Source organism: Protopterus annectens, chromosome 2.part0 (genome assembly GCF_019279795.1).
Source record: "Protopterus annectens isolate FY-2018-M chromosome 2.part0, PAN1.0, whole genome shotgun sequence".
NCBI classification, from domain to species: domain Eukaryota; kingdom Metazoa; phylum Chordata; order Ceratodontiformes; family Protopteridae; genus Protopterus; species Protopterus annectens.
In genome coordinates, this window is record NC_056728.1 from 1,386,287,977 (window position 1) to 1,386,314,215 (window position 26,239).

Sequence of the window (26,239 nt, forward strand, 5' to 3'; positions counted from 1 at the left end):
GTTTTTGATCCATTCACCTTGGTAATGACTTGTGTGTGTTATATATATATATATATATATATATATATATATATATATATATATATATATATATATATATATACACATACTTATATTTGTGCATATATAGATAGACAGATATAGATATAGCTGTAGACATATGGCCAGAAGAGTAGATAGGGTGGAGCAAGAGAACAAGTACTCTGTGTGCAAAGTATTAGCAGCACATTCAGACGATCCTGATCACCCTTTAATGTGTAATTGCATTTGTTGTCAAAACTGAGTACTGTAGTGATCCGTACAGAGCACAAACTGTATCAACTAGTCACTAAATTGTAGCAAGCAGTTTGCTAAAGTTTAAAAGTAAAAAAAAAAGTAAACTGAAAGCTGAGCACTGTAGTGCTTTATGCAGGTTTAAACTGTTGCAACTGCTTGCTACATTTGTAGCAAGCAGGTTACTACAATTTAAAAGAAATATTTTTTTAATTAACTAAAATGTGAGGAAGGAGGGCCAAAGGTAGGGTGCAAAAATGGGACCCGATTGGCTTCTGCAGCAGGAACAGGTGTGTATTTGGCAATCTGATTGGTGTGCCTATGGAAGGAGCAGGCTTGTTTTTGCTCTTGCTCTTGACTTGAAAGTGGGGAAGTAGAGTATGGATAGGGTACTTTATGGTTTTGTATGTAGTTCGTATACAATATTAATGTTTTTTTTATTTATTTTTTGCTCCTCACTTGAAGAGTTGAATGGGTAGGGGTACACAAGGCACTGGCTGAACCAGCTACATCTCTGCATATGGCCTTTCTGGTCAATGTACTTCTTGGATGACTACAAAATCATTGGAGAGTTTTGGTTGACAAGTAGGAACATCAGTTATTTGCTAAGTGTTTGAATGAGATGATGTAAGAGTTAGCCTTTGGAAGTTTCTCCTTTTTTCACTGCTGTGAGAAAATGGAGGTAGTATACATAGAGATGCAGTAGTGTGGGGTGCAGGGAGGATTCCTCCCCCAGCGAAAACATTTTTTTTTTTGTATTTGCTTTTCATGTGAGATTTGACTTAATAGATTTTTCCATCACTTGCCACATAACCATAAAAATTCACACACACACACACATACACACACACACACACACACACACTAATATGTACAGACACACACACACACACACACACACACATATATATATATATATATATATATATATATATATATACACGTGTGTGTGTGCGTGTGTGTGTGTGCATGTATATATATATATATATATATATATATATATATATATATATATATATATATATATATACAGCATTCACACACTAAACAGATACAACTATTTAAGTCCTACTTAGAAAGTCATATTTTACTACATGAAATCATTCCCCTTATCAGGCATTTTAAAATCTTACGCTATTACTAGCTTTCAGTTTCAATCTGTGATGTCATGGCAGAAAAGGAATCAGCTGTTCAGCTGGGACTGAAATGTGCATTTCACTATAAGTTAAGGGGACTTAATTTTATCAGACATTGTTCATACATCCACCTCCACAAAGCTATTACTAAAATGAAATGCTACTACCTAGTTGTGCTACGGTTTAAAATAATTAATCTTTGTCAGCAAATGGAATGGATTAACTCCACCAGTTTTTTCCTCCTATGAATTTACAGTGGTCAAGACAACAAACTTGTGAAAAGTAAATCCTTCTATAGCACCAAATAATGGAATGCACACTGATTCTATTGATGTCGAAAAACAGAGTTAAAATAATGTCATAAAAAGTCAATTGTGCAAAATATAATTTAAGGTGCTTATGAACAGATAAGTCAGCTAGTAACAAATGGCATTTGGGGGTCATCAACATTACTTTGGACAACACAGGAATTTATTTATTTTTTTGCTTCTGAACATTGTGGCAGTGTTAATAAATAAGTATAAATAATGAACACTGTTTTCATGCAGTTCTCCAGTTATGTCATTGTTTCTTCTTTATATATGTCTTCACAAAGTGTTTTGCTCCTGGCTTGCTTTGCCTCCGGTTATCCTTATACCATGGTCCCCAAACACCGCCATTGAGTCGTGGATTACTTCTTGGATCCCTAGGAGGATATCGTACAGGAACAGCTGTCTTATTATACTGTGCAAGTTTCTTCAACAGCTGCTTCACTACTTTTGGGTACTTGCTTGAAAGATCTATGCGCTCATAGGGGTCTGCAGTTATGTTGAAAAGCCAAACAGACTGACCAATGTCCAAAGAGACCCTCTCGCTGTGCCACCGACTGAGAGCAACACTGGTAAAAGCTTGAGGAGGAACCCAATCACTATATCCAGGATTTCCTGTCAGTAATTTCCAGGGCCCAACTCTAATTGCAGCCTGGATTGCTGTGTTCCATATCATGAAGCCTGCTTCCCAGGATCCATTTCTAGCCTTAGTGTACAATGGATCAATATTGTGTAGAATATCTTTCCTAGGAGAATGTCTGCCTTCACTGATAGTTTCCCAAACATCAAATCCATCCAAATGAAATTCCTCATCAAGCTGTCCATCTGCCAAGGTAACCAAGGTGGGATACCAATCAGTGATATGTAACAATTTTCTGCATACTGATCCCCTCTTTTTGAGAAGAGGGCTGTGGACAAATCCAACAGCACGAATACCTCCTTCCCAATATGATCCTTTGGTCCCACGCAGAGGCCAGTTGCTTCCACCTGCCTTTGGTTGGCCTCCATTATCGGAGGAATAAATTAATATGCTGTTGTTATAATAACCATATTTCTTTAAGGCACGTGTCACATTATTTATTGCCTCATCTAAACATGTCACCATAGCAGCATATCGCCGTCTATGTATGTTAGTTATTGAGCGGTAACGTTCTACATAATGCATTGGTACCTGGAGGGGTGTGTGTACAGCTTGGAAAGCAAGGTAGAGAAATAAAGGCTTCTTTGGGTTATGTGATATTAAAATCTGCTCAACTTTTTGTGTGTACATGTAAGTAGAATACATCTTTTTATCATATTCCCATGCTGCTTTGTCATTTTCATAAAAGTCATAGCCACACATCCTAGGACTGTCACATTTATAGTGACTATAATAATCTCCACTGCCAAGTAAATACCCAAAGAAGGTGTCAAATCCTCTCTGAGTGGGCATACATTCTTTTCTGTAGAATCCCAAGTGCCACTTTCCAATCATGTGAGTGGAGTAACCAGAATTCTTAAGTTTCTGAGGTAGAGTCATGTTATTGAGAGGTAAACAATTAGCTTGTGTAGGTCTTATGATGGAATGTTGTAGGCCAGTGTGTATCTGATACCTAAAAGTGAAACAAAAAAAATCAAATTAGTAGTTTGCACACTTGGGCCCAGAACAACAAAGTAAGTATCTTCCCTTATAAACAACTGTTTTAGGTCATCCATGCAAGAAAAAAGCTTGAAAGCTTGGTTGAGGGAGGGGAAGGGCTCTGCCAGCATGAATGAGTATCTCACTAGAAACCAGCTGGAATGTTATTTGCACATTGAAAACCAGAAGCTCAGCTAGAAATGAACCATATTCCAAGTCATGTCAGAGTGAAAACATAGCAGAAATAGTTACCAAACATCTGCAATCATAATATGCAAAGTGTCTCTGGGAATGTGGCAAATAAAGCTAAGGTAATCAAATAGCTAAGCCTAATTCTAAGCAGCCACATTTCTAAAAAAATGTAAATGAATCAGTTGAAGTCATACTGATTGTAAAAAGAAAGTGTATTATAGTAGTATCAGCTCTTGGGTTGCTGAACTACACAATTACCATGCACAAAAAGATGCGCAAATCTCTAGAGGCCTTACTCCATAAACTTGTGATTAAATCTTGAAAGGTTTATTTAAATGCTGCTATGGTTAACATAGTTGGATGTATCAGGTTATCAGGTTTACTGGGTTAAGGTCTTTTGTAGTACCTGGGCACAGAGTATGGCTAATTTGTGAAAATACTATCAATATATTCAAATGTGTTTATCAGGTGTATGATATTCATTGTGTAATCTGCACAATACAACTGCATATTATTAAACTACATTACTGCATATGCACCTAACAGCAATGTTATACCCTGTGCACTGTTACTTGTTAGATAAAAAAGAGTTAGCAGGTCAATTCATGCACCCAATACCTGAGTAAACAAATAAAACCAGATGCTACTGATGTGTTGCATAAATATACAGGTAGTTCTTAAGGTCTGGGTTGCTGCATTGCCAGTGGCTTGAGAAAAAAGTTACCCAACCGAGATATCGAAGTGAAAGTCGCAAGGTCTAAGTGTGTGCTGACAAGTATCTTATGTCTTAGACGCTTGACATAACATCATTCACAACATACAACATTCTTGCTAATATAATGCCATACACACCACTACCGAAAATCAGCACTATATGAAAGATGTAGCCTTTATATTTTACAGTATTGAAATTCTGAAGACTTTAGGACGTGACTATGAATTACAAACCCATTACACCTGCAGCTGTGTCATGTTCTAATGACCACAACACTGTCTCGGAGCTGTCTGGTTCACACAGATGTCTTACTTCTCTTCAACAATTAATGAGAAGAGCATGAAAAAGAGTAATGTTTGGGCTAGAGTCAGTGCTACGTGCTAACAGACAGCAGAGGATGGACTTCTTATTCCTACTGCATTATGTTCTTAAAGAGGCTCGGGTGCAGCACAAAAATGCCTTCTTTAATAAACTACATTAAATACCCCTATTTTCTTCCACAGGAAGCAGTACAACCAAGATAACTGTATGAGTCTTAACACAGGTGCTGCGGAGGGCATCTGTACTGAGATTTGTGAGGTCATCTTCAAGGGGCAAAAGACTGCTGAATTTAATGTGCAAATTAATTAGCAAATGTATTTACTGTTTTATAATATGTTCATTTTTGTACTAACATTTGGTTTAATTTTGTCTGATTTTCAGTAGTTTTATTTTTCAAAGTAGTTCTTAATATTTGAGTGTACTGTATGCTGTATAACAGTAAAATAACATTAAATGACTAACTAGTTTTTGCTACTTGCATGGACTTGCATCCATTAGATGGATTCATAGACAACCATGTGCCCTATGTACCAGAAGTAATCTGAAATACTGACAGGTACACATTTTAGAGAGAGAGAGAGAGAGAGAGACAGAGACAGAGAGAGAGATTCATGTACCTTTTTCTACCCTGACATTTGACTATTGCTAAAATTGTGATACTTTTCTACTCTGACATTTAACATTGGGATACTGCATCTACCCTGTTATTGATCATTGTTATAACTCTGATACTTTATCTACTCTGACATTTTATTTTCTAAATTCTCTTAACCTCTGCATCAGTATCTAGTAGATTCACAGTTATGTCTTCTTAGTACTCTGTGTAACTTAGAATTATTTTTAATATTTTTTGTAATACTGTTATTATAACTAGTTGTATTTTTTGTAATACTGTTATTATAACTAGTTGTATCTTTGGAGCTTTTCTCCCCAGGACTCCATTGAAAACGGGCTCCTCAAGGCCCAATGGACCACTCTGGTAAACAAACTGCAGATAAATAAATAAATAAATAAATGTACCCACCTGCTCAGTGTGTCACAGAAAACTTGTTTGCCACAGTGAGTTAGAGTGCATCATTTGTCAGCACACTGAGTGCTATCAGTTCACATGGCTTGTTGATAGGAAGGTTTTGTCAAGGCAAGGTATACAGTATGACAGTCTAGTTGTTCTGCCACCACTGCAAAGGGGAAAGCAGTGTTAAAAGAAGTCCAGTAAGCGAGATACCAGGACACAGCTCCGTGAATTAACTTAGTTTATTCAATCCAACAAGTGAATAAAAACCACCATGAACGCCTTTTTCCAAAAATATCAAAAAACAAACAGCGTTTTCGTCAGGTTAAGCGACTTCATCATTGTGATTGTGGTTTTTGGCGTTCCTTGGTGGTAGTGTTAAAAGAAGACTGCACAGCCTGTGAAACCTGTACTGCTGAAGTACTCAGATTTTCTGCAAAATTGAATAAGGGTGCATAATACCTCAAAACCTTTCTCCTCCAAAATGTGTGATGCAATGTATGACGCCCAGGCAAAATATGGACTTAAAACTGAATATGCAACTGAATCAAACATGGTAATGGCCACAATATTTGCAGACAATACAAAATGCTACATCCATGTCCTTTAAAACACCACAAGAAAGAGTGAAAATTGTCTTCTCTTGGCACTCTAGAGCATTTTAGTAAATAACAAATGAGCAATGTGCATCATGATGCATGAAAAACTGAGAAGGGTCAGTATATATATATATATATATATATATATATATATATATGTGTGTGTGTGTGTGTGTGTGTGTGTATAAAGTCCATAGTTTCACTACAGAGGAAGAAAAAGTGCACTACATAAGCCAACACACTGCAGTAAAGTAAGCCACAATTGTTCAAGTCAGTGTAAAGAATGATGATGCATGTTTCAAAGAAGTGTAGCTGTGCCATTATAGACTGCAGCAGCATATACAGGCTGCTCTGCTATTCACCTTATGGCTGGCAGCATGGCAACCTGGGACATACATGATGTGTGATAGTTGGACACACACACACACACACACACACACACACACACACACACACACACACACACACACACACAGAAATTGAACAATTTGTGTCTGAGTGATTGTGTGTGTGTGTGTGTGTGTGTTTGTTTGTGTGTCATTGTAAGAGAAAGCGAGAGATACACCAATTGCATACAAGAACACATGCACATGCACTAAATATACCTCCCTGTGCACTGCAAGGTACAGTGGTTGCATACATTTGCACCTCATTGCCCTGTATACAGTTACACAGCTGATCCTCTGTGATGGCCACAGTAAACAAAATCATAACTTGAAGTACATAGAGATTTACCTGCTGCAATGATTCCTGTTATAAACAGAGGAAAAAAGGTAAAAGAAACAAAGATAGAGGAACAAAAGAGGCTGCAGGAGAACAGAGTATTTTGTTGCTTTGAAAGGTGTAATACACTTAGAGCTATCTGACAGACAGTGGATAGAGGTGAATCATATTGTGTATCTTTTTTTTTTTTTGCCATCCCCCTCCTTGTAGGACCAAGCCCAATATCTCCTGTATGTGAATCCAATCAGCTGATTTGTTGCGCTACTGCAGAAGCTGCTGAATCCTGGCAAGACAAGAGCCTTACAGCCCATTTGTTCCTGCCAGAACATATGCTCATCCACTCAAAGAGGTGAATGGGAGGTACACAGTGGTAGGGAGTGGACCAGCTTCTTTGCTTTCAGTTCCTGCTGGGTGACATATCCTCTACCTAACATAGATCTCCCCTTCCCATGCAATGTCTCTTCTGAGCTCTGCTACAATTGACCTCAAAGGGAAAGCATGCCTCCACATTGCAATTCCCTTTGACTTACTTTGCAACTTGCACATGGCAGTATGAGCTTGACAGACTCAAGCTCCAATGGGTAAACACCCAGTTTTCCTACCAGGTACCACTCATGTGGCAAGCTAGAGATGCCTCCCTTTCCCTAGGATGGGTGAGCTGGGAGAGGCCATTCACTCTCATCTTCTCCCTCTGGCTACTACAGGCACCTGAACCATTATTTGAAATCTGGTAAATTGTTAATTGATCAGGGTTTTATCACTCTATGCCACAGATCTGAATTGTATTTTATTTATTTATTTGTGTTTGTTTTCCAGAGTAGAGCACTTATCTCCAGGGACCTTTTTCAGACTCAGCCCAGGAACAGTGACTGGTTAAGTGACTTGTTCAAAGTCACACAGTTAGACAATGGAAGCTGAGGGAATCAAACCTTGCATCACTGGACCACTGTGAGCATTGTGTATCTTTGATCGTTTGACAGCTTTAGAAGCTGTAATACTCTTCACTTTACCACATGCAAACATACACATGTGGTACTGTGATGTGTATTATAGTTTTTAAAGCTGTTTAAGCTTCCAGGGTTGTTATGTGGTGACTATTTATTCTCTGCCATGAGATCAAACCACAGGAGTGCTAAAAGCTTAACAAACAGTGTTAAGCAACAAGTCAGAAAGTTGCCAAACAAGGTTATCTCTTTGCCAGATTTTGGAACATAATTGTAATCCATGCACACACACACACACACACACACACACACACACACACACACACACACACACACACACACACATGAGTGCGTGTGTGTGTGTGTGTGTGTGTGTGTGTGTGTGTGTGTTGAAATTCTGAGTATCAACTCACCAGAGAGTACATAGGAAGGATAACAAGAAGAGCATAACATTTCAATCTGAAAACGATATTCAATACAAGATCCGCAGAAGGATAAATAAACCAATAATAACAGCAAAACACACAAGCCCCCCAGGAGAGTACATAGGAAGGATAACAAGAACAGCATAGCATTTCAATCTGAAAACGATATTCAATACAAGATCTGCAGAAGGATAAATAAACCAATAATAACAGCAAAAACACACAAGCCCCCCAGGAGAGTACATAGGAAGGATAACAAAAACAGCATAACATTTCAATCTGAAAACGATATTCAATACAAGTTCTGCAGAAGGATAAATAAACCAATAATAACAGAAAAACACACAAGCCCCCCAGGAGAGTACATAGGAAGGATAACAAGAACAGCATAACATTTCAATCTGAAAACGATATTCAATACAAGATCCGCAGAAGGATAAATAAACCAATAATAACAGCAAAACACACAAGCCCCCCCAGGAGAGTACATAGGAAGGATAACAAGAACAGCATAACATTTCAATCTGAAAACGATATTCAATACAAGATCCGCAGAAGGATAAATAAACCAATAATAACAGCAAAACACACAAGCCCCCCAGGAGAGTACATAGGAAGGATAACAAGAACAGCATAACATTTCAATCTGAAAACGATATTCAATACAAGATCCGCAGAAGGATAAATAAACCAATAATAACAGCAAAACACACAAGCCCCCCAGGAGAGTACATAGGAAGGATAACAAGAACAGCATAACATTTCAATCTGAAAATGATATTCAATACAAGATCCGCAGAAGGATAAATAAACCAATAATAACAGCAAAACACACAAGCCCCCCAGGAGAGTACATAGGAAGGATAACAAGAACAGCATAACATTTCAATCTGAAAACGATATTCAATACAAGATCCGCAGAAGAATAAATAAACCAATAATAACAGAAAAACACACAAGCCCCCCAGGAGAGTACATAGGAAGGATAACAAGAACAGCATAACATTTCAATCTGAAAACGATATTCAATACAAGATCCGCAGAAGGATAAATAAACCAATAATAACAGCAAAACCACACAAGCAGCCCAGGAGAGTACATAGGAAGGATATCTAGAACAGCATAGCATTTCAATCTGAAAATGATATTCAATACAAGATCCGCAGAAGGATAAATAAACCAATAATAACAGAAAAAAAAACAAGCCCCCCAGGAGAGTACATAGGAAGGATAACAAGAACAGCATAACATTTCAATCTGAAAATGATATTCAATACAAGATCCGCAGAAGGATAAATAAACCAATAATAACAGCAAAACACACAAGCCCCCCCAGGAGAGTACATGGAAGGATAACAAGAACAGCATAACATTTCAATCTGAAAATGATATTCAATACAAGATCCGCAGAAGGATAAATAAACCAATAATAACAGCAAAACACACAAGCCCCCCAGGAGAGTACATAGGAAGGATAACAAAAACAGCATAACATTTCAATCTGAAAACGATATTCAATACAAGATCTGCAGAAGGATAAATAAACCAATAATAACAGAAAAACACACAAGCCCCCCAGGAGAGTACATAGGAAGGATAACAAGAACAGCATAACATTTCAATCTGAAAACGATATTCAATACAAGATCCACAGAAGGATAAATAAACCAATAATAACAGCAAAACACACAAGCCCCCCCCCCCAGGAGAGTACATAGGAAGGATAACAAGAACAGCATAACATTTCAATCTGAAAACGATATTCAATACAAGATCTGCAGAAGGATAAATAAACCAATAATAACAGCAAAACACACAAGCCCCCCAGGAGAGTACATAGGAAGGATAACAAGAACAGCATAACATTTCAATCTGAAACGATATTCAATACAAGATCCAGAAGGATAAATAAACCAATAATAACAGCAAAACACACAAGCCCCCCAGGAGAGTACATAGGAAGGATAACAAGAACAGCATAACATTTCAATCTGAAAATGATATTCAATACAAGATCCGCAGAAGGATAAATAAACCAATAATAACAGCAAAACACACAAGCCCTCCAGGAGAGTACATAGGAAGGATAACAAGAACAGCATAACATTTCAATCTGAAAATGATATTCAATACAAGATCCGCAGAAGGATAAATAAACCAATAATAACAGAAAAACACACAAGCCCCCCAGGAGAGTACATAGGAAGGATAACAAGAACAGCATAACATTTCAATCTGAAAACGATATTCAATACAAGATCCGCAGAAGGATAAATAAACCAATAATAACAGCAAAAACACACAAGCCCCCCAGGAGAGTACATAGGAAGGATATCTAGAACAGCATAGCATTTCAATCTGAAAATGATATTCAATACAAGATCCGCAGAAGGATAAATAAACCAATAATAACAGAAAAACACACAAGCCCCCCAGGAGAGTACATAGGAAGGATAACAAGAACAGCATAACATTTCAATCTGAAAACGATATTCAATACAAGATCCGCAGAAGGATAAATAAACCAATAATAACAGCAAAACACACAAGCCCCCCCAGGAGAGTACATGGAAGGATAACAAGAACAGCATAACATTTCAATCTGAAAATGATATTCAATACAAGATCCGCAGAAGGATAAATAAACCAATAATAACAGCAAAACACACAAGCCCCCCAGGAGAGTACATAGGAAGGATAACAAGGACAGCATAACATTTCTATCTGAAAATGATATTCAATACAAGATCGGCAGAAGGATAAATAAACCAATAATAACAGCAAAACACACAAGCCCCCCAGGAGAGTACATAGGAAGGATAACAAGAACAGCATATCATTTCAATCTGAAAACGATATTCAATACAAGATCCGCAGAAGGATAAATAAACCAATAATAACAGAAAAACACACAAGCCCCCCAGGAGAGTACATAGGAAGGATAGCAAGAACAGCATAACATTTCAATCTGAAAACGATATTCAATACAAGATCCGCAGAAGGATAAATAAACCAATAATAACAGCAAAACACACAAGCCCCCCCAGGAGAGTACATAGGAAGGATAACAAGAACAGCATAACATTTCAACCTGAAAACGATATTCAATACAAGATCCGCAGAAGGATAAATAAACCAATAATAACAGCAAAACACACAAGCCCCCCAGACAGTCATAAGAAGAATACTGTACTAGTGGCATGACAGTGTAGGATTGCACATGTTAAAACTGTTCTCCTTTGTTCATCTGCATCAGACAAACAGCAGGCAATCACACATGAATAAGAAAATATAATGCTACATCAAAGAATAAAAAAAAAGTTATTGAACACTTTGCAGCTGAGCTGCATATTGTGAATGATTACTGACTAAATAATCAGTGGTTGGTATCACAGTTTATACGTCTCAAGTCTGTTGGGTAGAAGTATCTGGTGGTTCTGCAGTGGATACTCCTATATCTCTTGCTCAAAGACAGTTGTGTAAACCAGCCATGTGCAGGGTGTGAGTTCTAGTATGTGTATGTGCTGCTGCCAGGGCTGTAGTAGTCAGATCTATGACACAGCCAGTATGCCACTGAGTACCACACGTGCTTGTCTAGTATACAGTTAAATGGCAAACAATTTATAGTGGCAATGACTTTATGCATCTTATTTCCCATTCCTGTTTCCCACCACAGATAATGCATCTAGCCAGGCCCTTGAAGTCAGTCAGTGACATCACTGTACTGCAACGATGCCAAGCCCAGCTGGCTGAACTCATCATCAGCCTGTCCACTGCTGTGATAGCAACAGCAGAACAGCTTTGGTCTGTGAAATTCTGAAGCAGAATACAGCACTTTTATATGTGCTGTGCAGCTGTGCTTAACATATATCCACATCTATATTTGCATCTACCCAGCTATCTGTGTGTGTGTGTGTGTGTGTGTGTGTGTGTGTGTGTGTGTGTGTGTGTGTGTGTGTGTATATACATGTGTATGTCCATGCGTATATGCATGTATATGTTTACATGTGCCTGTATGTACCTGTAGCTAGTTACGTTTAATGTGCACATGCATATACTGCTGCTTATATGTCCTCTGCTGTGCCACCATATAGGTCTTGAACAGTATACCACATGCTTACAGTGCTCATACTCTGATACAGGTAGTTACTCTAATGTGTACACCATGGGACCTTTGCTTGTTTTACCACTGCTACTGCAGCACCATAACCACTGACAGACTTGGTGCTCATTGATGACATTGATAAATTGCTTCGCTGTTGCTTTTCTCAGTGTGCTACTCATTTCCATATACTCTGAGATACAGCTAGGAGCTTGTGTTCACTATTGTCTAAACCATGACTGTCCTGTATTGTGTATGAGTCATGTGCAGGCTTATTCCTTGGCTCACCTTGTGTGCAGGCACCACGTATTACATATCACATGTATGAATCCTGCCCATGTCATTATTTATAAATAAGTGAATTTGTGATTAATTTAAATGCAGGGCCTGTGCACTGATCCCTATTAGCCTACAGCAAACACTCTTGCACAGCCTGCTGTGGAGTGTGTCCCCATATGCAAACAATGATAAGTCCTGTGTTTTCATACATCTTTTTTTGTAACTCCATACAACTTTTACTTCTTCTTCTTCTTTCGGCTTTTCCCAGTTAGGGGTCACCACAGCAGATCACCTGTCTGCTCATGATTGGCAGTTGAGTTTTACAGTGTCAGCACCCAACCTTCCACAGAAGGCACACACATGCATGCACGCACACCTAGGGCCAATTTAGAGTGTCCAATCCACCTGCAGCATGACTTTGGGATGTGGGAGGAAACCGAAGCACCCAGAGGAAACCCACACGACCACAGGGAGGACATGCAGACTCCGCACAGAAGGCACCCCAGCCAAGGATCGAACCGGAGAATCCATACAACTTTTACTGCTGTCACAAAATATAATTCTTGTTTGTAAAATCTACCAATTTAAACTAATACTTCCTATTCATGCTTTTAGATAATTTGATTATTGGTATGACATCTGGACAGAGGAAGGACAGCAAGGAGACATGGTGGTGGAATGAGGAAGTACAGGAGAGTATACAGAGAAAGAGGTTGGCAAAGAAGTGGGATTGACAGAGAGATGAAGAAAGTAGACAGGATTATAAGGAGATGAGGTGTATGGCAAAGAGAGAGGTGGCGAAGGCTACAGATAAGGCATATGAAGAGTTGTATGAAAGGTTGGACACTAAGGCGGGAGAAAAAGACCTGTACCAATTGGCTAGACAGAGGGACTGAGCTAGGAAAGATGTGCAGCAGGTAAAGGTGATAAATGATAATGAGGGAAACATACTCACAAGCGAGGAGAGTGTGTTGAGGAGATGGAAAGAGTACTTTGAGGGGTTGATGAATGAAGAGAATGAGAGGGAGAGAAGGTTAGATGAGGTGGGGATAGTGAATCATGAAGTACAATGGATTAGCAAGGAGGAAGTAAGGATAGCTATGAAGAGGATGAATAATGGAAAGGCTGTTGGTCCAGATGACATACCTGTGGAAGCATGGAGGTGTTTAGGTGAAATGGCAGTGGAGTTTTTAACCAGATTGTTTAAGGAAATCTTGGAAAATGACAGAATGCCTGAAGAATGGAGAAGAAGTGTTTTGGTACCAATTTTTAAGAATAAGGGTGATGTGCAGAGCTGTAGTAACTACAGAGGGATTAAATTGATCAGTCACAGCATGAAGTTATGGGAAGGAGTAGTGGAAGCTAGGTTAAGAAGGGACGTGATGATTAGTGATCAGCAGTATGGTTTCATGCTGGGAAAGAAAGAGCACTACAGATGCAAGGTTTGCTCTGAGAGTGTTGATGGAGAAGTACAGAGAAGGTCAGAAAGAGTTGCATTGTGTTTTTGTAGACTTAGAGAAAGCATATGACAGGATGCCTAGAGAGGAGTTGTGGTATTGTATGAGGAAGTCGGGAGTGTCAGAGAAGTATGTAAGACTGGTACAGGATATGTACGAGGGTAGTGTGACAGCGGTGAGGTCTGCAGTGGGAGTGACGATGCATTTAAGGTGGAGGTGGATTACATCAAGGAACAGCTCTGAGCCCTTTCTTATTTGCAATGGTGATGGACAGGTTGACAGATGAGATCAGACAGGTGTCCCCGTGGACTATGATGTTTGCAGATGACGTTGTGATCTGTAGTGAGAGTAGGAAACAGGTGGAGATGACCTTGGAGAGATGGAGATATGCTCTAGAGAGAAGAGGAATGAAGGTCAGCAGGACTAAGACAGAATATATGTGTGTGAATGAGAGGGAGGATAGAAGAATGGTGAGGATGCAAGGAGTAGAGGTGGCGAAGGTGGATGAGTTTAAATACTTGGGGTCAATAGTTCAGAGTAACGATGAGTGTGGAAAAGAGGTGAAGAAGAGAGTGCAGGCAGGATGGAGTGGGTGGAGAAGAGTGTCAGGAGTGATTTGTGACAGACGAGTACCTGTAAGAATGAAAGGGAAGGTCTACAAGTGGGTAGTGAGACCAGCTATGTTATATGGGTTGGACTCAGTGGCATTGACAAAAAGGCAGAAGTTAGAGCTGGATGTGGCAGAGTTAAAGATGTTAAGATTTGCACTGGGTGTGACAAGGGTGGACAGGATTAGGAATAAGTATATTAGAGGGTCAGACCAGGTTGGAAGGTTTTGAGACAAAGCCAGAGAGGCAAGATTACATTGGTTTGGACATGCGCTGAGGAGGGATGCTGAGTATATTGGGAAAAAGATGCTAAGGATGAAGCTACCAGGTAACAGGAAAAGAGGAAGGCCTAAGATAAGGTTTATGGATGTGGTGAAAGGGGACATGCAGATGGTTGGTGTGACAGAGCAAGATACAGAGGACAGGAAGACATGGAAACAGGTGATCTGCTGTGGCAACCCCTAACGGGAACAGCTGAAAGAAGTTGATGATTATATAATGTTCAGTGATGCTTTTAGCTACTTGTTCTGTGAGCTGTTGTATAACTTAGTTCAATTTGTTTTATATTATTGTGGTTATTACTGTTCTGTTTGTTGTAACTGATACTTTGCCACTGCCATCATGGTCCATTTTGTGGCTAAAAAGTGTCTTAGGACCAGCCCATCTACCTGGTTAACAAACTGATCTAAGTAAATAAATTGTAATGCCAAAATAGGGCAAATAAATACAGTGCCACCAGCTGGCTCCACAAGGCAGCAGAATTAGCTAAATCCCAAAACATGGCATTATACTTACTGTTTTCAAAACAATACATAATAAAATTCTTGAAAAAAAAGAAAAATCACATAATCTGTTGGCAGGTAAAGAAGAAACACCTAGTTCACCTAGGCTGTCTATTCTCCTACCGAATGCATAAACTGCAGATTCTCTGTCAGTAATATAGTTTTGTCTCACCTTTCCAAAGAGTTGCTTGCATCATTTAAGCCATATCTGTTCAAGTGTTTGTGTGTGTGTGTGTGTGTGTGTGTGTGTGTGTGTGTGTGTGTGTGTGTGTGTGTGTGTGTGTGTGTGAGACTGCGTGCATATATGCAGTAATACATGCTGTAGACTCCTCTGCTAGCTAGCAGTATAGTGTAATGCCTGTTATATACTTCTAGACACCCATTGTATTTAGCTGGATGGTAACAGTCTTCTTGTCAGATTTATGAACCCATATTCCACTACCCTGCATAGAGAATAGACCTGTGGTCTGACCAACAAGTGTTACTCATGCAGTGCACCATGTACTAATCCCCCCCCCCCCCCTCCAGCAAAGGCAGGTTGGTACTGTCAATTACTTCCCTTCCCTCTTCTTTGGCTAAATACAATACTTGGGAGGCTAATTGACCTCAGGTTATCTATGTCAAAATCACTGCATCAACTAGCCTGCCATGAAGCCAGACCTAAATGCATGTTAATTCTTCCTAGAGAAGAAAGATGTGCCTGTTTGATGATCACATCAGGGAAAGCAGAAATTAGAGAGGGAAAAACAAATATGGATAGGCAATGAAGAAGCTTAACAGAAGGTTAGTAGATCCAAAAAAGCCGAGAAGTAAAGCTCTCCTGCATGGAAGGAATTTGGATAGCATATATTTTAGGGTAGTGACAGTCAGAGAAGGAAAACAATCTGTAAGATATTTGTCGTTTAATTGATTTTAGTTTATTTGATGATGGGTAATACTACAAAGCTCAGTGTTAAGAGGCTACAAAGCTCAGTGTTAAGAGAGCTTTAATGAAGAGATGGGGAATAAATAGTTCATAAGTTAAGATCCCACAAGTTCAAGTGTAGCTGCCATTTGGGCCATTTGGGCATTAAGGAACACAGACTCATTTACATTAGTCATAAACTTCTTCTAACCTGCTCATAAATCAGCTGTCTCATTATTAGATGTTATAAAATTTGGAGATTTCCTGACAGATAACAGTAGGTGATTTCAAAGTCCAGTGACTGACTCTTTTACAAGACCTATTTAACATTTGAGTAACCTTAATATTACTTGTCTAGGCAGATATGTAAATGAATTCCAAACAAAACTTGTGCAGTATAAGTATGTAGGACATAGTAAATGTGTTCAGAAACATCTGTCTTGGTAAGAAAGTTCCTTGAGATGCTGACATTTTTTGTGAATTTCCTTTAACCATTACTAATGACCTTCTGTAACAGAAAGCACCGGTAATGTTACATCCATGTCATTCTATACATTTCTACAGCTTTTTATCAGGAAAAGATATCAGGATAATTAATGGTGTACCAAAGGCAGTTACTAAACTATTAAAGGAAGTGAGGGAGGCAAAAAAGGGTGGAGAGTTTACATTCTACATGTACACACTGGATGAGACAAAAAGACACAGACACATGGTGAACTTTGAATGGCACATCAAAGATGGCTGACTGGAGTGAAGAGGTAAGGAGCAGACCAGAGGAAGGAGTTATTTGCCACAAGAAGGAGAAGGGATTTAGGATGGAATACTGAAGCTATTATTGCACTGTAAGTAGGGAGGGTGCAATGTTAGAATATGTTCTCCACGCTTATTCACTGGAGGGCTGCAGATGACAGTGTGGAACAGGGGTATTCGGGAGTGGGGATCATGGATGAGTGGGAGGGCAGCAGTTTAGTGGCTAGTTAAAACAGCTAGGTAGGCTTGATGGACCAAAGGTGAATTTCTGCAAGAAAATGTAGTTATGCTTCTATGGAAGGTTACAGTTATTACTCACAGATACACATTGCTTGCCAAAGACTGCCCAGTCATATCTGGGTACTTTAGACATCACAGCAAATAGTACTGCTTCAGCATAACTGATACTCCTTTACAGTGATAGTTATTACAGAAACATACCCTAAACACTCTTATCCCTTCTACTGATTCCCTAAATACATGATCTGTAAAAGGCCACACACTCGATTTCTTTCGTCTGTCTACCTAACTGCTTACACTTTTTCCCCTCCACGTATACATTTCACCTGTGCATCTTCTATTGCTTATGACTTTCTACTTTCTCCTCACACCTTTTTTGTATTATTTAACTTTTATTCTACTCTCTACTTGCTAACCTACCTCCTTTTCTTAAATAATTTTATCAGTATGCATATGTCTGCACAGCTCTCTTTGCTGTTGCCATGGCCTTAAAATTTACTCTGTGTATTTATGTGAATATTTATGGTTTAATGTATTTATAACTTAATTTTAACTTCATATTCCTTAAACTTGTTCATATTGGTTGCAATACCATTTTGTCCCAGCCTGTCAAACTTTCATTAAATATTTTTGTAATTGTAGTTTATATCTGACCTGCATCATGGCTGAAAGTGGTCTTTGAACCAACCCACTTATCTGGTTAACAAACTCAAAACAAAATAAAATAAAATAAAATAAAATAAATAAATAATACTGAAACAGCAAAACATTGCATAGCAACTGTCATTCAAATCAACACTATGTGGATGGTTTCTTCTACTCTGAGAATGCAAACCCTTACTAGGCCTCTCAAGGCAACTATCTTCCTTTAATGATTTTTTTATCATATGATGACAGGGTATATATGAACCATTTTCTATTTATCCTACTTAAAACAATTTTTAGAGAAAGAAAGCAAACACACAGTATGCTTGCTGACCCTTTTTTTGTATGATCAAAAAAGGACATATTACTGATCAGTTTCACTACATGAGTGGTAGCACCATGGGATCCAGTCTACAGATAACCTCTGATTGTCAGAAAGGACAGTTAGCTGACAGCTTTCATTATCACATGAAGAGTCAGGGAGGAAACTGATTTTGTGCCAACTTTTTACATTTGCTTCACAGTCAAGTAAAGGGAAACACAGCTGCAGTGAAATAAACACAGCATACAAATGGTAGTAATTAGAGGAGCATATGCAGAAAAAAATAATGCATTGTTGTTTTGTAGAAAAAATGGTTTAAAAGGCTGAAAGGCAGAAAAGCAATTCTGTCAACTACCTCTTAATTTCTTTTCACTCAAAGACAGCCAAATAATGTTTAACATCTCAAAGTCTTTTTAAATCTCAACACTTTATACAGAAAGTTAATTGTAACTTTTGTTCTTATGTACTATGTGTAGTTCAGGCTAGTTCAGGACTTGTCTTTACATTAAGACAACTTTTAATTAATTTAAAAATAAATGTTAACAAATTTTAATTTTAATTTTAGAACAAAGACCCTTTAGGCAGGTATCAACCCAACCATTCTTATTATAGGTGACTCCATTGTAAGACATACAGATGTGCCACTTACCAGGCTGGGCAAGGAATGAGTGATGGTTAGTTGCTTGTCTGGTGCCAGGATACATCAGATCACGCATGCACTCAAGTCCTTGAACAGCATGTACCAGTATGACTCTGTCATAGTTCATGCCAGTGTCAATAACTTGAGGTGTGCCTCCCTGGATTATATGAAGAGAGAGAGAGAGAGAGAGACTTGATGGAACTCTCAAACTATTTGTTCAAGGCAGGTATGAGACTAGTAACCACTCATAGGTTGCCCAATGTAAGGTGAAACTCCAAAGGCAAAAGAAACACACCAGACTCCTCCATCAGACCACAACTGAAATGAACAGACTGGAAAGAACATAGCTGAATAAACAAGTATAGTTTAATTTCTAAGAAAGTTGATTCAGTCACTTCCAACTGTGGATGTAAACTCAAAGAAGCTAGTGGAAGCATTTAGCTCCAAAAGGAATTGTTGAAACACAGAAACATCATCGTCCCACAAAATTAGGATGTTATCCAAAAATCTGAAATAACAAAATACTTTATTGAAAAACTTGGAAGTGAAAACCATGGTGTGCTCCCAGTCTCTATGATGAATGAAAGCCACAACATCTATCTACAGGAATTAGAATCACTCAGTATTAAACCCAATACCATTCTACTAGGTGATCTAATCTATCCAACTATAGACTGGATGACCTACACCCACCACTAGTGCACAAACACAGAGATTCCTGAACTTTGTCAATACAAATGCCCTGGAACAATTAGTCAGAGTACTTACTAGGAGCAATAACATCTTGGATCTTGTCCTTACTAATATGGAAGCATCTTGCGTCATCCCTTGCTTATCTTCATCACTTCTTAGATCTGACCATAAAGCAGTCTCCTTCAAAATAAAACTGAAACCAGAGATCCCTTCCACTCAAGGTACCTTTAGAAATTTCTTTAAGATAAAATATGTACTCCTAAGTGATACGTTGACAAGCTTCAAATCCCCACCAAACCCAGTTAACTCCACTGACAATGCAGAAATGTACACCACCACACTATACCGACATGTAAACAGCTGCACAGATGCAGCTGTACCCTGTAGGAGCAAGTGCAGGGCAAACTCCACATGGTGGAACCATAACATAAACAAGCTTTATAATAATAGGGTTTTGAGCAAAAGTAAGAAGAGAAATTCTCAGAATGTTAGAGTCCACAACTCAGGAGATTAATAAAATCTACTAAAGCTAAGTTTAAGACTAAAATAGCTAACCTATCTAAGCCAAAGACAATCACAAGACATTTTTACTTATGTTCGTAATCTCAAAAGCACAATGCAGCAATTCACTGAGCTTATTGTGAATGATGTTATCTTCACTGAGGTTGAAGATATAGCAAACCTAGTGGCCAATAAATTTAGCTCTAACTTTACCCATCTCTCCCCTCTATCTGTCCCTCAAGTTATACCTGAAACTGGCTCACCTCCAGCTATTACACAAGTCTAATTCCTAAAAGTGCTATCAAAAGATAAAAATACTGCATCAATGGGTCCTGACAATATCCCTGGATGCATCTTAAATAGCATTAAGCATGATTTTAGCCACACCCCAAACAACACTGTTCTATCTCAGCCTCCACAGAGGTTTTGTATCAAGTGAATTGAGAACAGCTACAGTCATTCCCCTTCCACAGGACCTTCCACAGACCCAGGCAATTAGAGACCCATAAGTCTGGCCAACCTCATGCAAAGTCATGGAACAAATTATCATGAAATTAATCAATCAGGACAAAGGGAACCTCAAACACTGGATCCTTCTCAGACTGGATTCATCAACAGGTGATGCTTACTTAAGCTGGTGGATTTTCTTGAAAAGGTCACCAAAGCAATTGATGAAGGCAAAACGGTACACACCATATACCTTGACATGCCCAAAGCTTTTGATACAATTCCCACTCAGACATAATAGAAAAGCTAAATAAAGTGGATATAAACCCCTATGTCACCTGTTGGATTGCCAACTGGCTCACACAAAAGACAGAGATAATCAAAATAGGGGAAGTTACCTCCACAAAGAGACTAGTCACCAATGCAGACCCACAAGGGCTCTGTACTGGGACATCTATTTGGAATCTACTTTTAAAAAAAAAAAAAAACAATACCAAAGAGCTCTGGCTGAAAAAGTTTGCAGATGACTGCAAGCTAGGAGCAGTAACTGAATCCCAGAATGACTTATACATCCTCCAGGAAGGCTTGTCTCAAATAAATAACTGGTGCAAAGAGCATGAACTGAAACTAAGTGCCAAAAATGCATTGTTGTATACTTTTGGAAGTCATGTACCCCAAGGAACTACCACATTGACAATATGGTCCTAAGAGTTGACCCATCTGTATGGGATTTGGGAACTTACATGAACAATGGCATAACTTTTTATCAACATGTCTCTTACTGTAGGAAAGTCCTTCTACATTACACAGCTTATAAACAAAGGAATTGTGTTTAGATCTAGGGATGTTACTGCCCCCTTTACTCAGCCCTCATTACACAAATCACTGAATATAATATCTCCCTTTGGCATGTCCTATGAGGAGTGCCTGAAATCACTGTCACTTTATTCTGTTTCATACAGACTACTCAGAGGCGATCCCTGCCTTGCATATAAGGCAATCTTTGACTCTCCTTTACTGGAAATGCTTCATATCTGCAAGTCAAATGGTACATAGGTTACTCACTCTAAAAGACTTAACCTGATATGTGACATTAACAGAACCTGCTGGAGGGACAGATTTGTTACCACAACTTTGGAACAAACTCCTGCTTCATGTCAAGCAGAGCACCTCATTGGCTCTCTTCAAGCACAATCTGGATGACTGGATGGGTAGTTATAACTTTACCCTGGGGGTTTCACCTCTATCCCTCTTGGACAGGGGTAGTAGGTGCTGATCATGGAAATAAGTGTAAAACTTGGCTAGGCTTGAAAGGGCCCTATGGTCATTAACCCAGTAACTTCCTAAGATCCTATGTATCTGTCCAGACGGATTCACTTCATAATCTGGAAAAACTGAAATGTCGAATTTTAGTATCTCGAGACCATGAAGTCGAAAATCCAAATAACTGAAACCACAAAACCGCAAAACCCAAACTACCGAAACCACAAAACCGCGAAACCCAAACTCCTGAAACCACAAAACTGCAAAAAGACACAGCACACACTACACAACACATACAAACACACACATCTCCCAACACTGTACAAAAAGCAACAAAACACACACGCACACAACTAAACAAACACACACACCTACCCTTACTATATGCAGGGGGGCACCCCTCATGTGGGGAGCTGCACCCCCCTCACCCTCCGTACTAATATATACTAACTCCGAGGTCACACTGCACTCCATAACACAGACAACCTAGCACCACACATTCCACAACCCCCCCCCCACACAAACACACATCACAGACATACAAACACCACCGCTCCTAACACTAACACACTCGCACTCTGACCTACCTACCCTAACCCACACATAAAACGTCCCAAAAAACTCACAAATACACAATCCCTCCCCAAAACCCTAAAATAAACAACTCTCACCTAACGTGCTATCCATACCGTGGGTTCGACATTGTTGGATTCGACATTTCCGGGTTTTGGATTTCCATCCATTTGACTTTATAGGCTCAAGATTCTGAAATTTGATATTTCTGGATGTTGAGCTTATAAAGTGTTTACATCCAGACACATGCAACAACTGGAACACCTACAGAGATACTGTAATAAAAGGATACAAGGCTTAAACAACATATCCTACATGGACCAGCTCAAAGCCCTGTCACTATACTCAGTATAGTATCCTACAGACTGCAAAGTGGAAACCTGTGTCTGGCATGCAAGGTATCCTGTGACCCATTACTGGTGTTTTTACTGCACATCAGCAAGTCAAATGGCATCAGAAATACTTGGTTTAGGTGATCTAAACCTTTTCTGCAACATTAACAGAATGGTTTGGAGGCAAAGATATATTTCAAAAAGGATACTGCTGCTGTGGAACAGAATACCCATCTACATAAGACAAAGTTCATCTCTGTCCATATTCATGCACAACTTAGATGTATGGATCTGAAACAGAACATTTACCCCAAGACTGCACCCTGTAGAGAGACAGATCCTAAATGCTTTATCCCATGCATGGGTCCCCTCAAATTATATATGGTATGATCCCAGTTGTTCACATTATGGGTAATAAATAATTATCAACCAAAGGATGGGTAAGGCCAGTCTATAACCAAATGGAATAGGTTATTTTGAAAATAAAGAGGGAAAATGCCTAGGCTTAAAATGGCCACAAGGGCAACTAGCCTGGTACATACCTATGAATCTATGAACTTAAGACGCAGAGGTACCGAGAGTAGTATTGCAATTATCTGCAGTGTTACTTTCAGTAATACTGGAGGACTAATCTATGATTTATTCCATTATGTGAAGCATAAACAAAGTCAGCAGCAGTGTGTGTGTGTGTGTGTGTGTGTGTGTAGTGTGGGTGTGGATGTGACTATGAGTGTGTGTGTGTGTGTGTGTGTGTGTGTGTGTGTGTGTGTGTGTGTGTGTGTGTGTGTGTGTGTGTGTTAGTGTGAGTATGGGTGTGACTGTGAGTGTGTGCATGCATGTGTGTGCATGAGTGTAACTGTGAGTGTGTGTGTGTGTGTGTGTGTGTGTGTGTGTGTGTGTGTGTGTGTGTGTCTGTGTGTGTGTGTGTGTGTGTGTGTGTGTGTGTGTGTGTGTGTGTGTGTGTGTGTGTGTGTGTGCGCATGTGTTAGTGTGGGTGTGACTATGAGTGTATATATGTGTGTGTGTGTGTGTGTGTGTGTGTGTGTGTGTGTGTGTGTGTGTGTGTGTGTGTGTGTGTTAGTGTGAGTATGGGTGCGACTGTTAATGTGGGTGTGGATGTGGCTGTGAGTGTGTGCATGAGTGTAACTGTGAGTATGTGCGTGTGCATGCGTGTGTGTGTGTGTTCATGTGTTGGTGTGAGTGTGATTATGAGTGTGTGTGTGTGTGTGTGTGTGTGCGTGTGTGTGTGCGTGTGTGTGTGTGTGTGTGTGTGTGTGTGTGTGTGTGCGTGTATGTGTTAGTGTGAGTATGGGTGTGACTGTTAATGTGGGTGTGGATGTGACTGTGAGTGTGTGCATGCATATGTGTGCATGAGTGTAACTGTGAGTGTGTGCGTGTGCGTGTGTGTGCATGAGTGTAACTGTGAGTGTGTGCGTGTGCGTGCGTGTGTGTGTTCATGTGTTGGTGTGAGTGTGATTATGAGTGTGTGTGTGTGTGTGTGTGTGTGTGTGTGTGTGTGTGTGTGTGTGTGTGTGTGTGTGTGTGTGGAGTGTGGGTGCCACTGTGTGTCTATGTGTATGTAGTGTATGTGCATTTTTGTTTCTCAAGTAAGTAAGTTATGACAAAGATTTTCTAAAGGCTAACAAATATGTAGCTCTAATACCCACCACTATTTATAGAAAATCACAAATGATGGAAGGGAATTAGCAAAATTCTTAAGCAAAATCAGGGACAGACGAGAGCTATACCATGAAGTGATAATATTTTAGCTGATTGTGCCATCTCTTGTACCAGACTGCCTGCATCAGGAGTAAGTGGACTCCTCATAATGACTGCAGGATAAGGGGCAAGAACATGGTATAAATTCACACAGCAATGGCTGCATAGTAGAGTCCACCATTTTAATACACACTGAATGGCATGACATTTGAGCATGCTGAGGAAGGCAGTGTGATTGATCCTTATATGCACCACAGTTACATCTCAACTGAGATTAAGTTAGTTTATTGCTGACTTCTGGTAGAATGGTAAGAGACAAACCGCCAACATTGTTGTAACCTTGCTCTTTTTAATTACTTTGAGCAAAATTAAGATTTTTAAGAATATCAGAGGTGTTTATTAAGCATGGAAACTTGAATGCCCTATCTGTACAAACTCATACGTATTCTGACATGAATTGTTTTGCACAGTAAAAGGTTTACTTTTTGGTTTTGTTTATTTGGTTAACTAGTTAGTTAGTCATGCACATTTATTTTTGATTGTTGTGTGTTTGCTTTGTTTCTTTGTTTCTTTCTTTAAACAGAGCAGTTGAATGATCCAGTGCAAATCCATTTCAGCCATAGCCCCCGAGTTGTAGTAGAATCTGGAATAAGTAATGAGAAAACAAGTTGAACTACACAACATTTCCATATTTACAATGTAGCAAAGACACTAGATGAGGTCAATGTTAATTTTACAGCATTTTGAGTTTATGTAATGGTTATTTGACAATTAAATACTAAGGGGTCAGTGGGTGTTGGAGATTCATGAGGGGTCTTGAGATGCATTTGGTAGTTCCCAGAAGTGTTTCTAGTTACACCTTTTCTGATATGGTAGTCCAATTTCAGCACTTGGGTCTTACCAAACAGCTTTACTGAACTAACCACATAGTGGAACTTCCATCTTAAGAAAGTAAAGCATAGCAATCAGTCACAGCAAGCTTAAGATCTGTACAAATACACATACACAAGCATAAGCAAACACACGTGTACATATACGTCCTTGTATGCAAATAAGCACATATCCACACACCTACTTGGATATAGACATACATGCACATAAATATATACACACAGTACATGTAAATAAGTATGTACATTATGTATACATTTATAAAAAAAAGTGCACACATACAAAAAGAGATGCATACACACGTATTTACAAGCAGACACATACATACCTAATACTTGCATATGTAGAATTCGCGGTGGTGGTGCTGCGTAGCGTTGTCACCTCACAGTAAGACACTTTCCAGTTCGACTCACAGCTAGAGCGTCTTCTGCATGGAGACATGCGTGAATGGGCGTACCTTCGTTGAAGGTTGTGCATCAGGGCTGGTAACTCGGCACGTAAAAATCAACTACCAATCATTAGCAGACCGGAGTCCCGCTGTGGCGACCCCTAACCGGGAAAAGCCAAAAGACACAAACAAACATATATATATGGATCTACTTCAGTAGATTGAACATATTACAAGTTCGAACCACATATGGTCAAGACCATATGTTCGAACTTGTAATAGTTTGAAGTAAAAAAAGAAAAAACAACAAAAAACAAAATTAAACGTCTGTAACAGAGGGGCTACACCCCCTGCACCCCCCCACCCCCTTACTTAAATGTACCAACTCCGAGATCGCACTACATTGTGGAAAAGGGAAATCTTCCAGTTCTGCACTG

At 39.2% G+C, this 26,239-nt stretch overlaps 1 protein-coding gene across 1 annotated transcript in view; it reads right to left on the reverse strand.

Moving 5' to 3' along the window:
- Positions 1-1,385: 1,385 nt before the first annotated feature.
- The window catches only part of ARSJ (arylsulfatase family member J), a 183,316-nt gene continuing 158,462 nt past the window's right edge, over positions 1,386-26,239 (reverse strand). Inside the window, exon 2 of the mRNA XM_044061610.1 lies at positions 1,386-3,309. Coding sequence (XP_043917545.1) covers positions 1,971-3,309 — 1,339 coding nt within the window. The 3' untranslated portion in view covers positions 1,386-1,970. The remainder of the gene's footprint in view (positions 3,310-26,239) is intronic.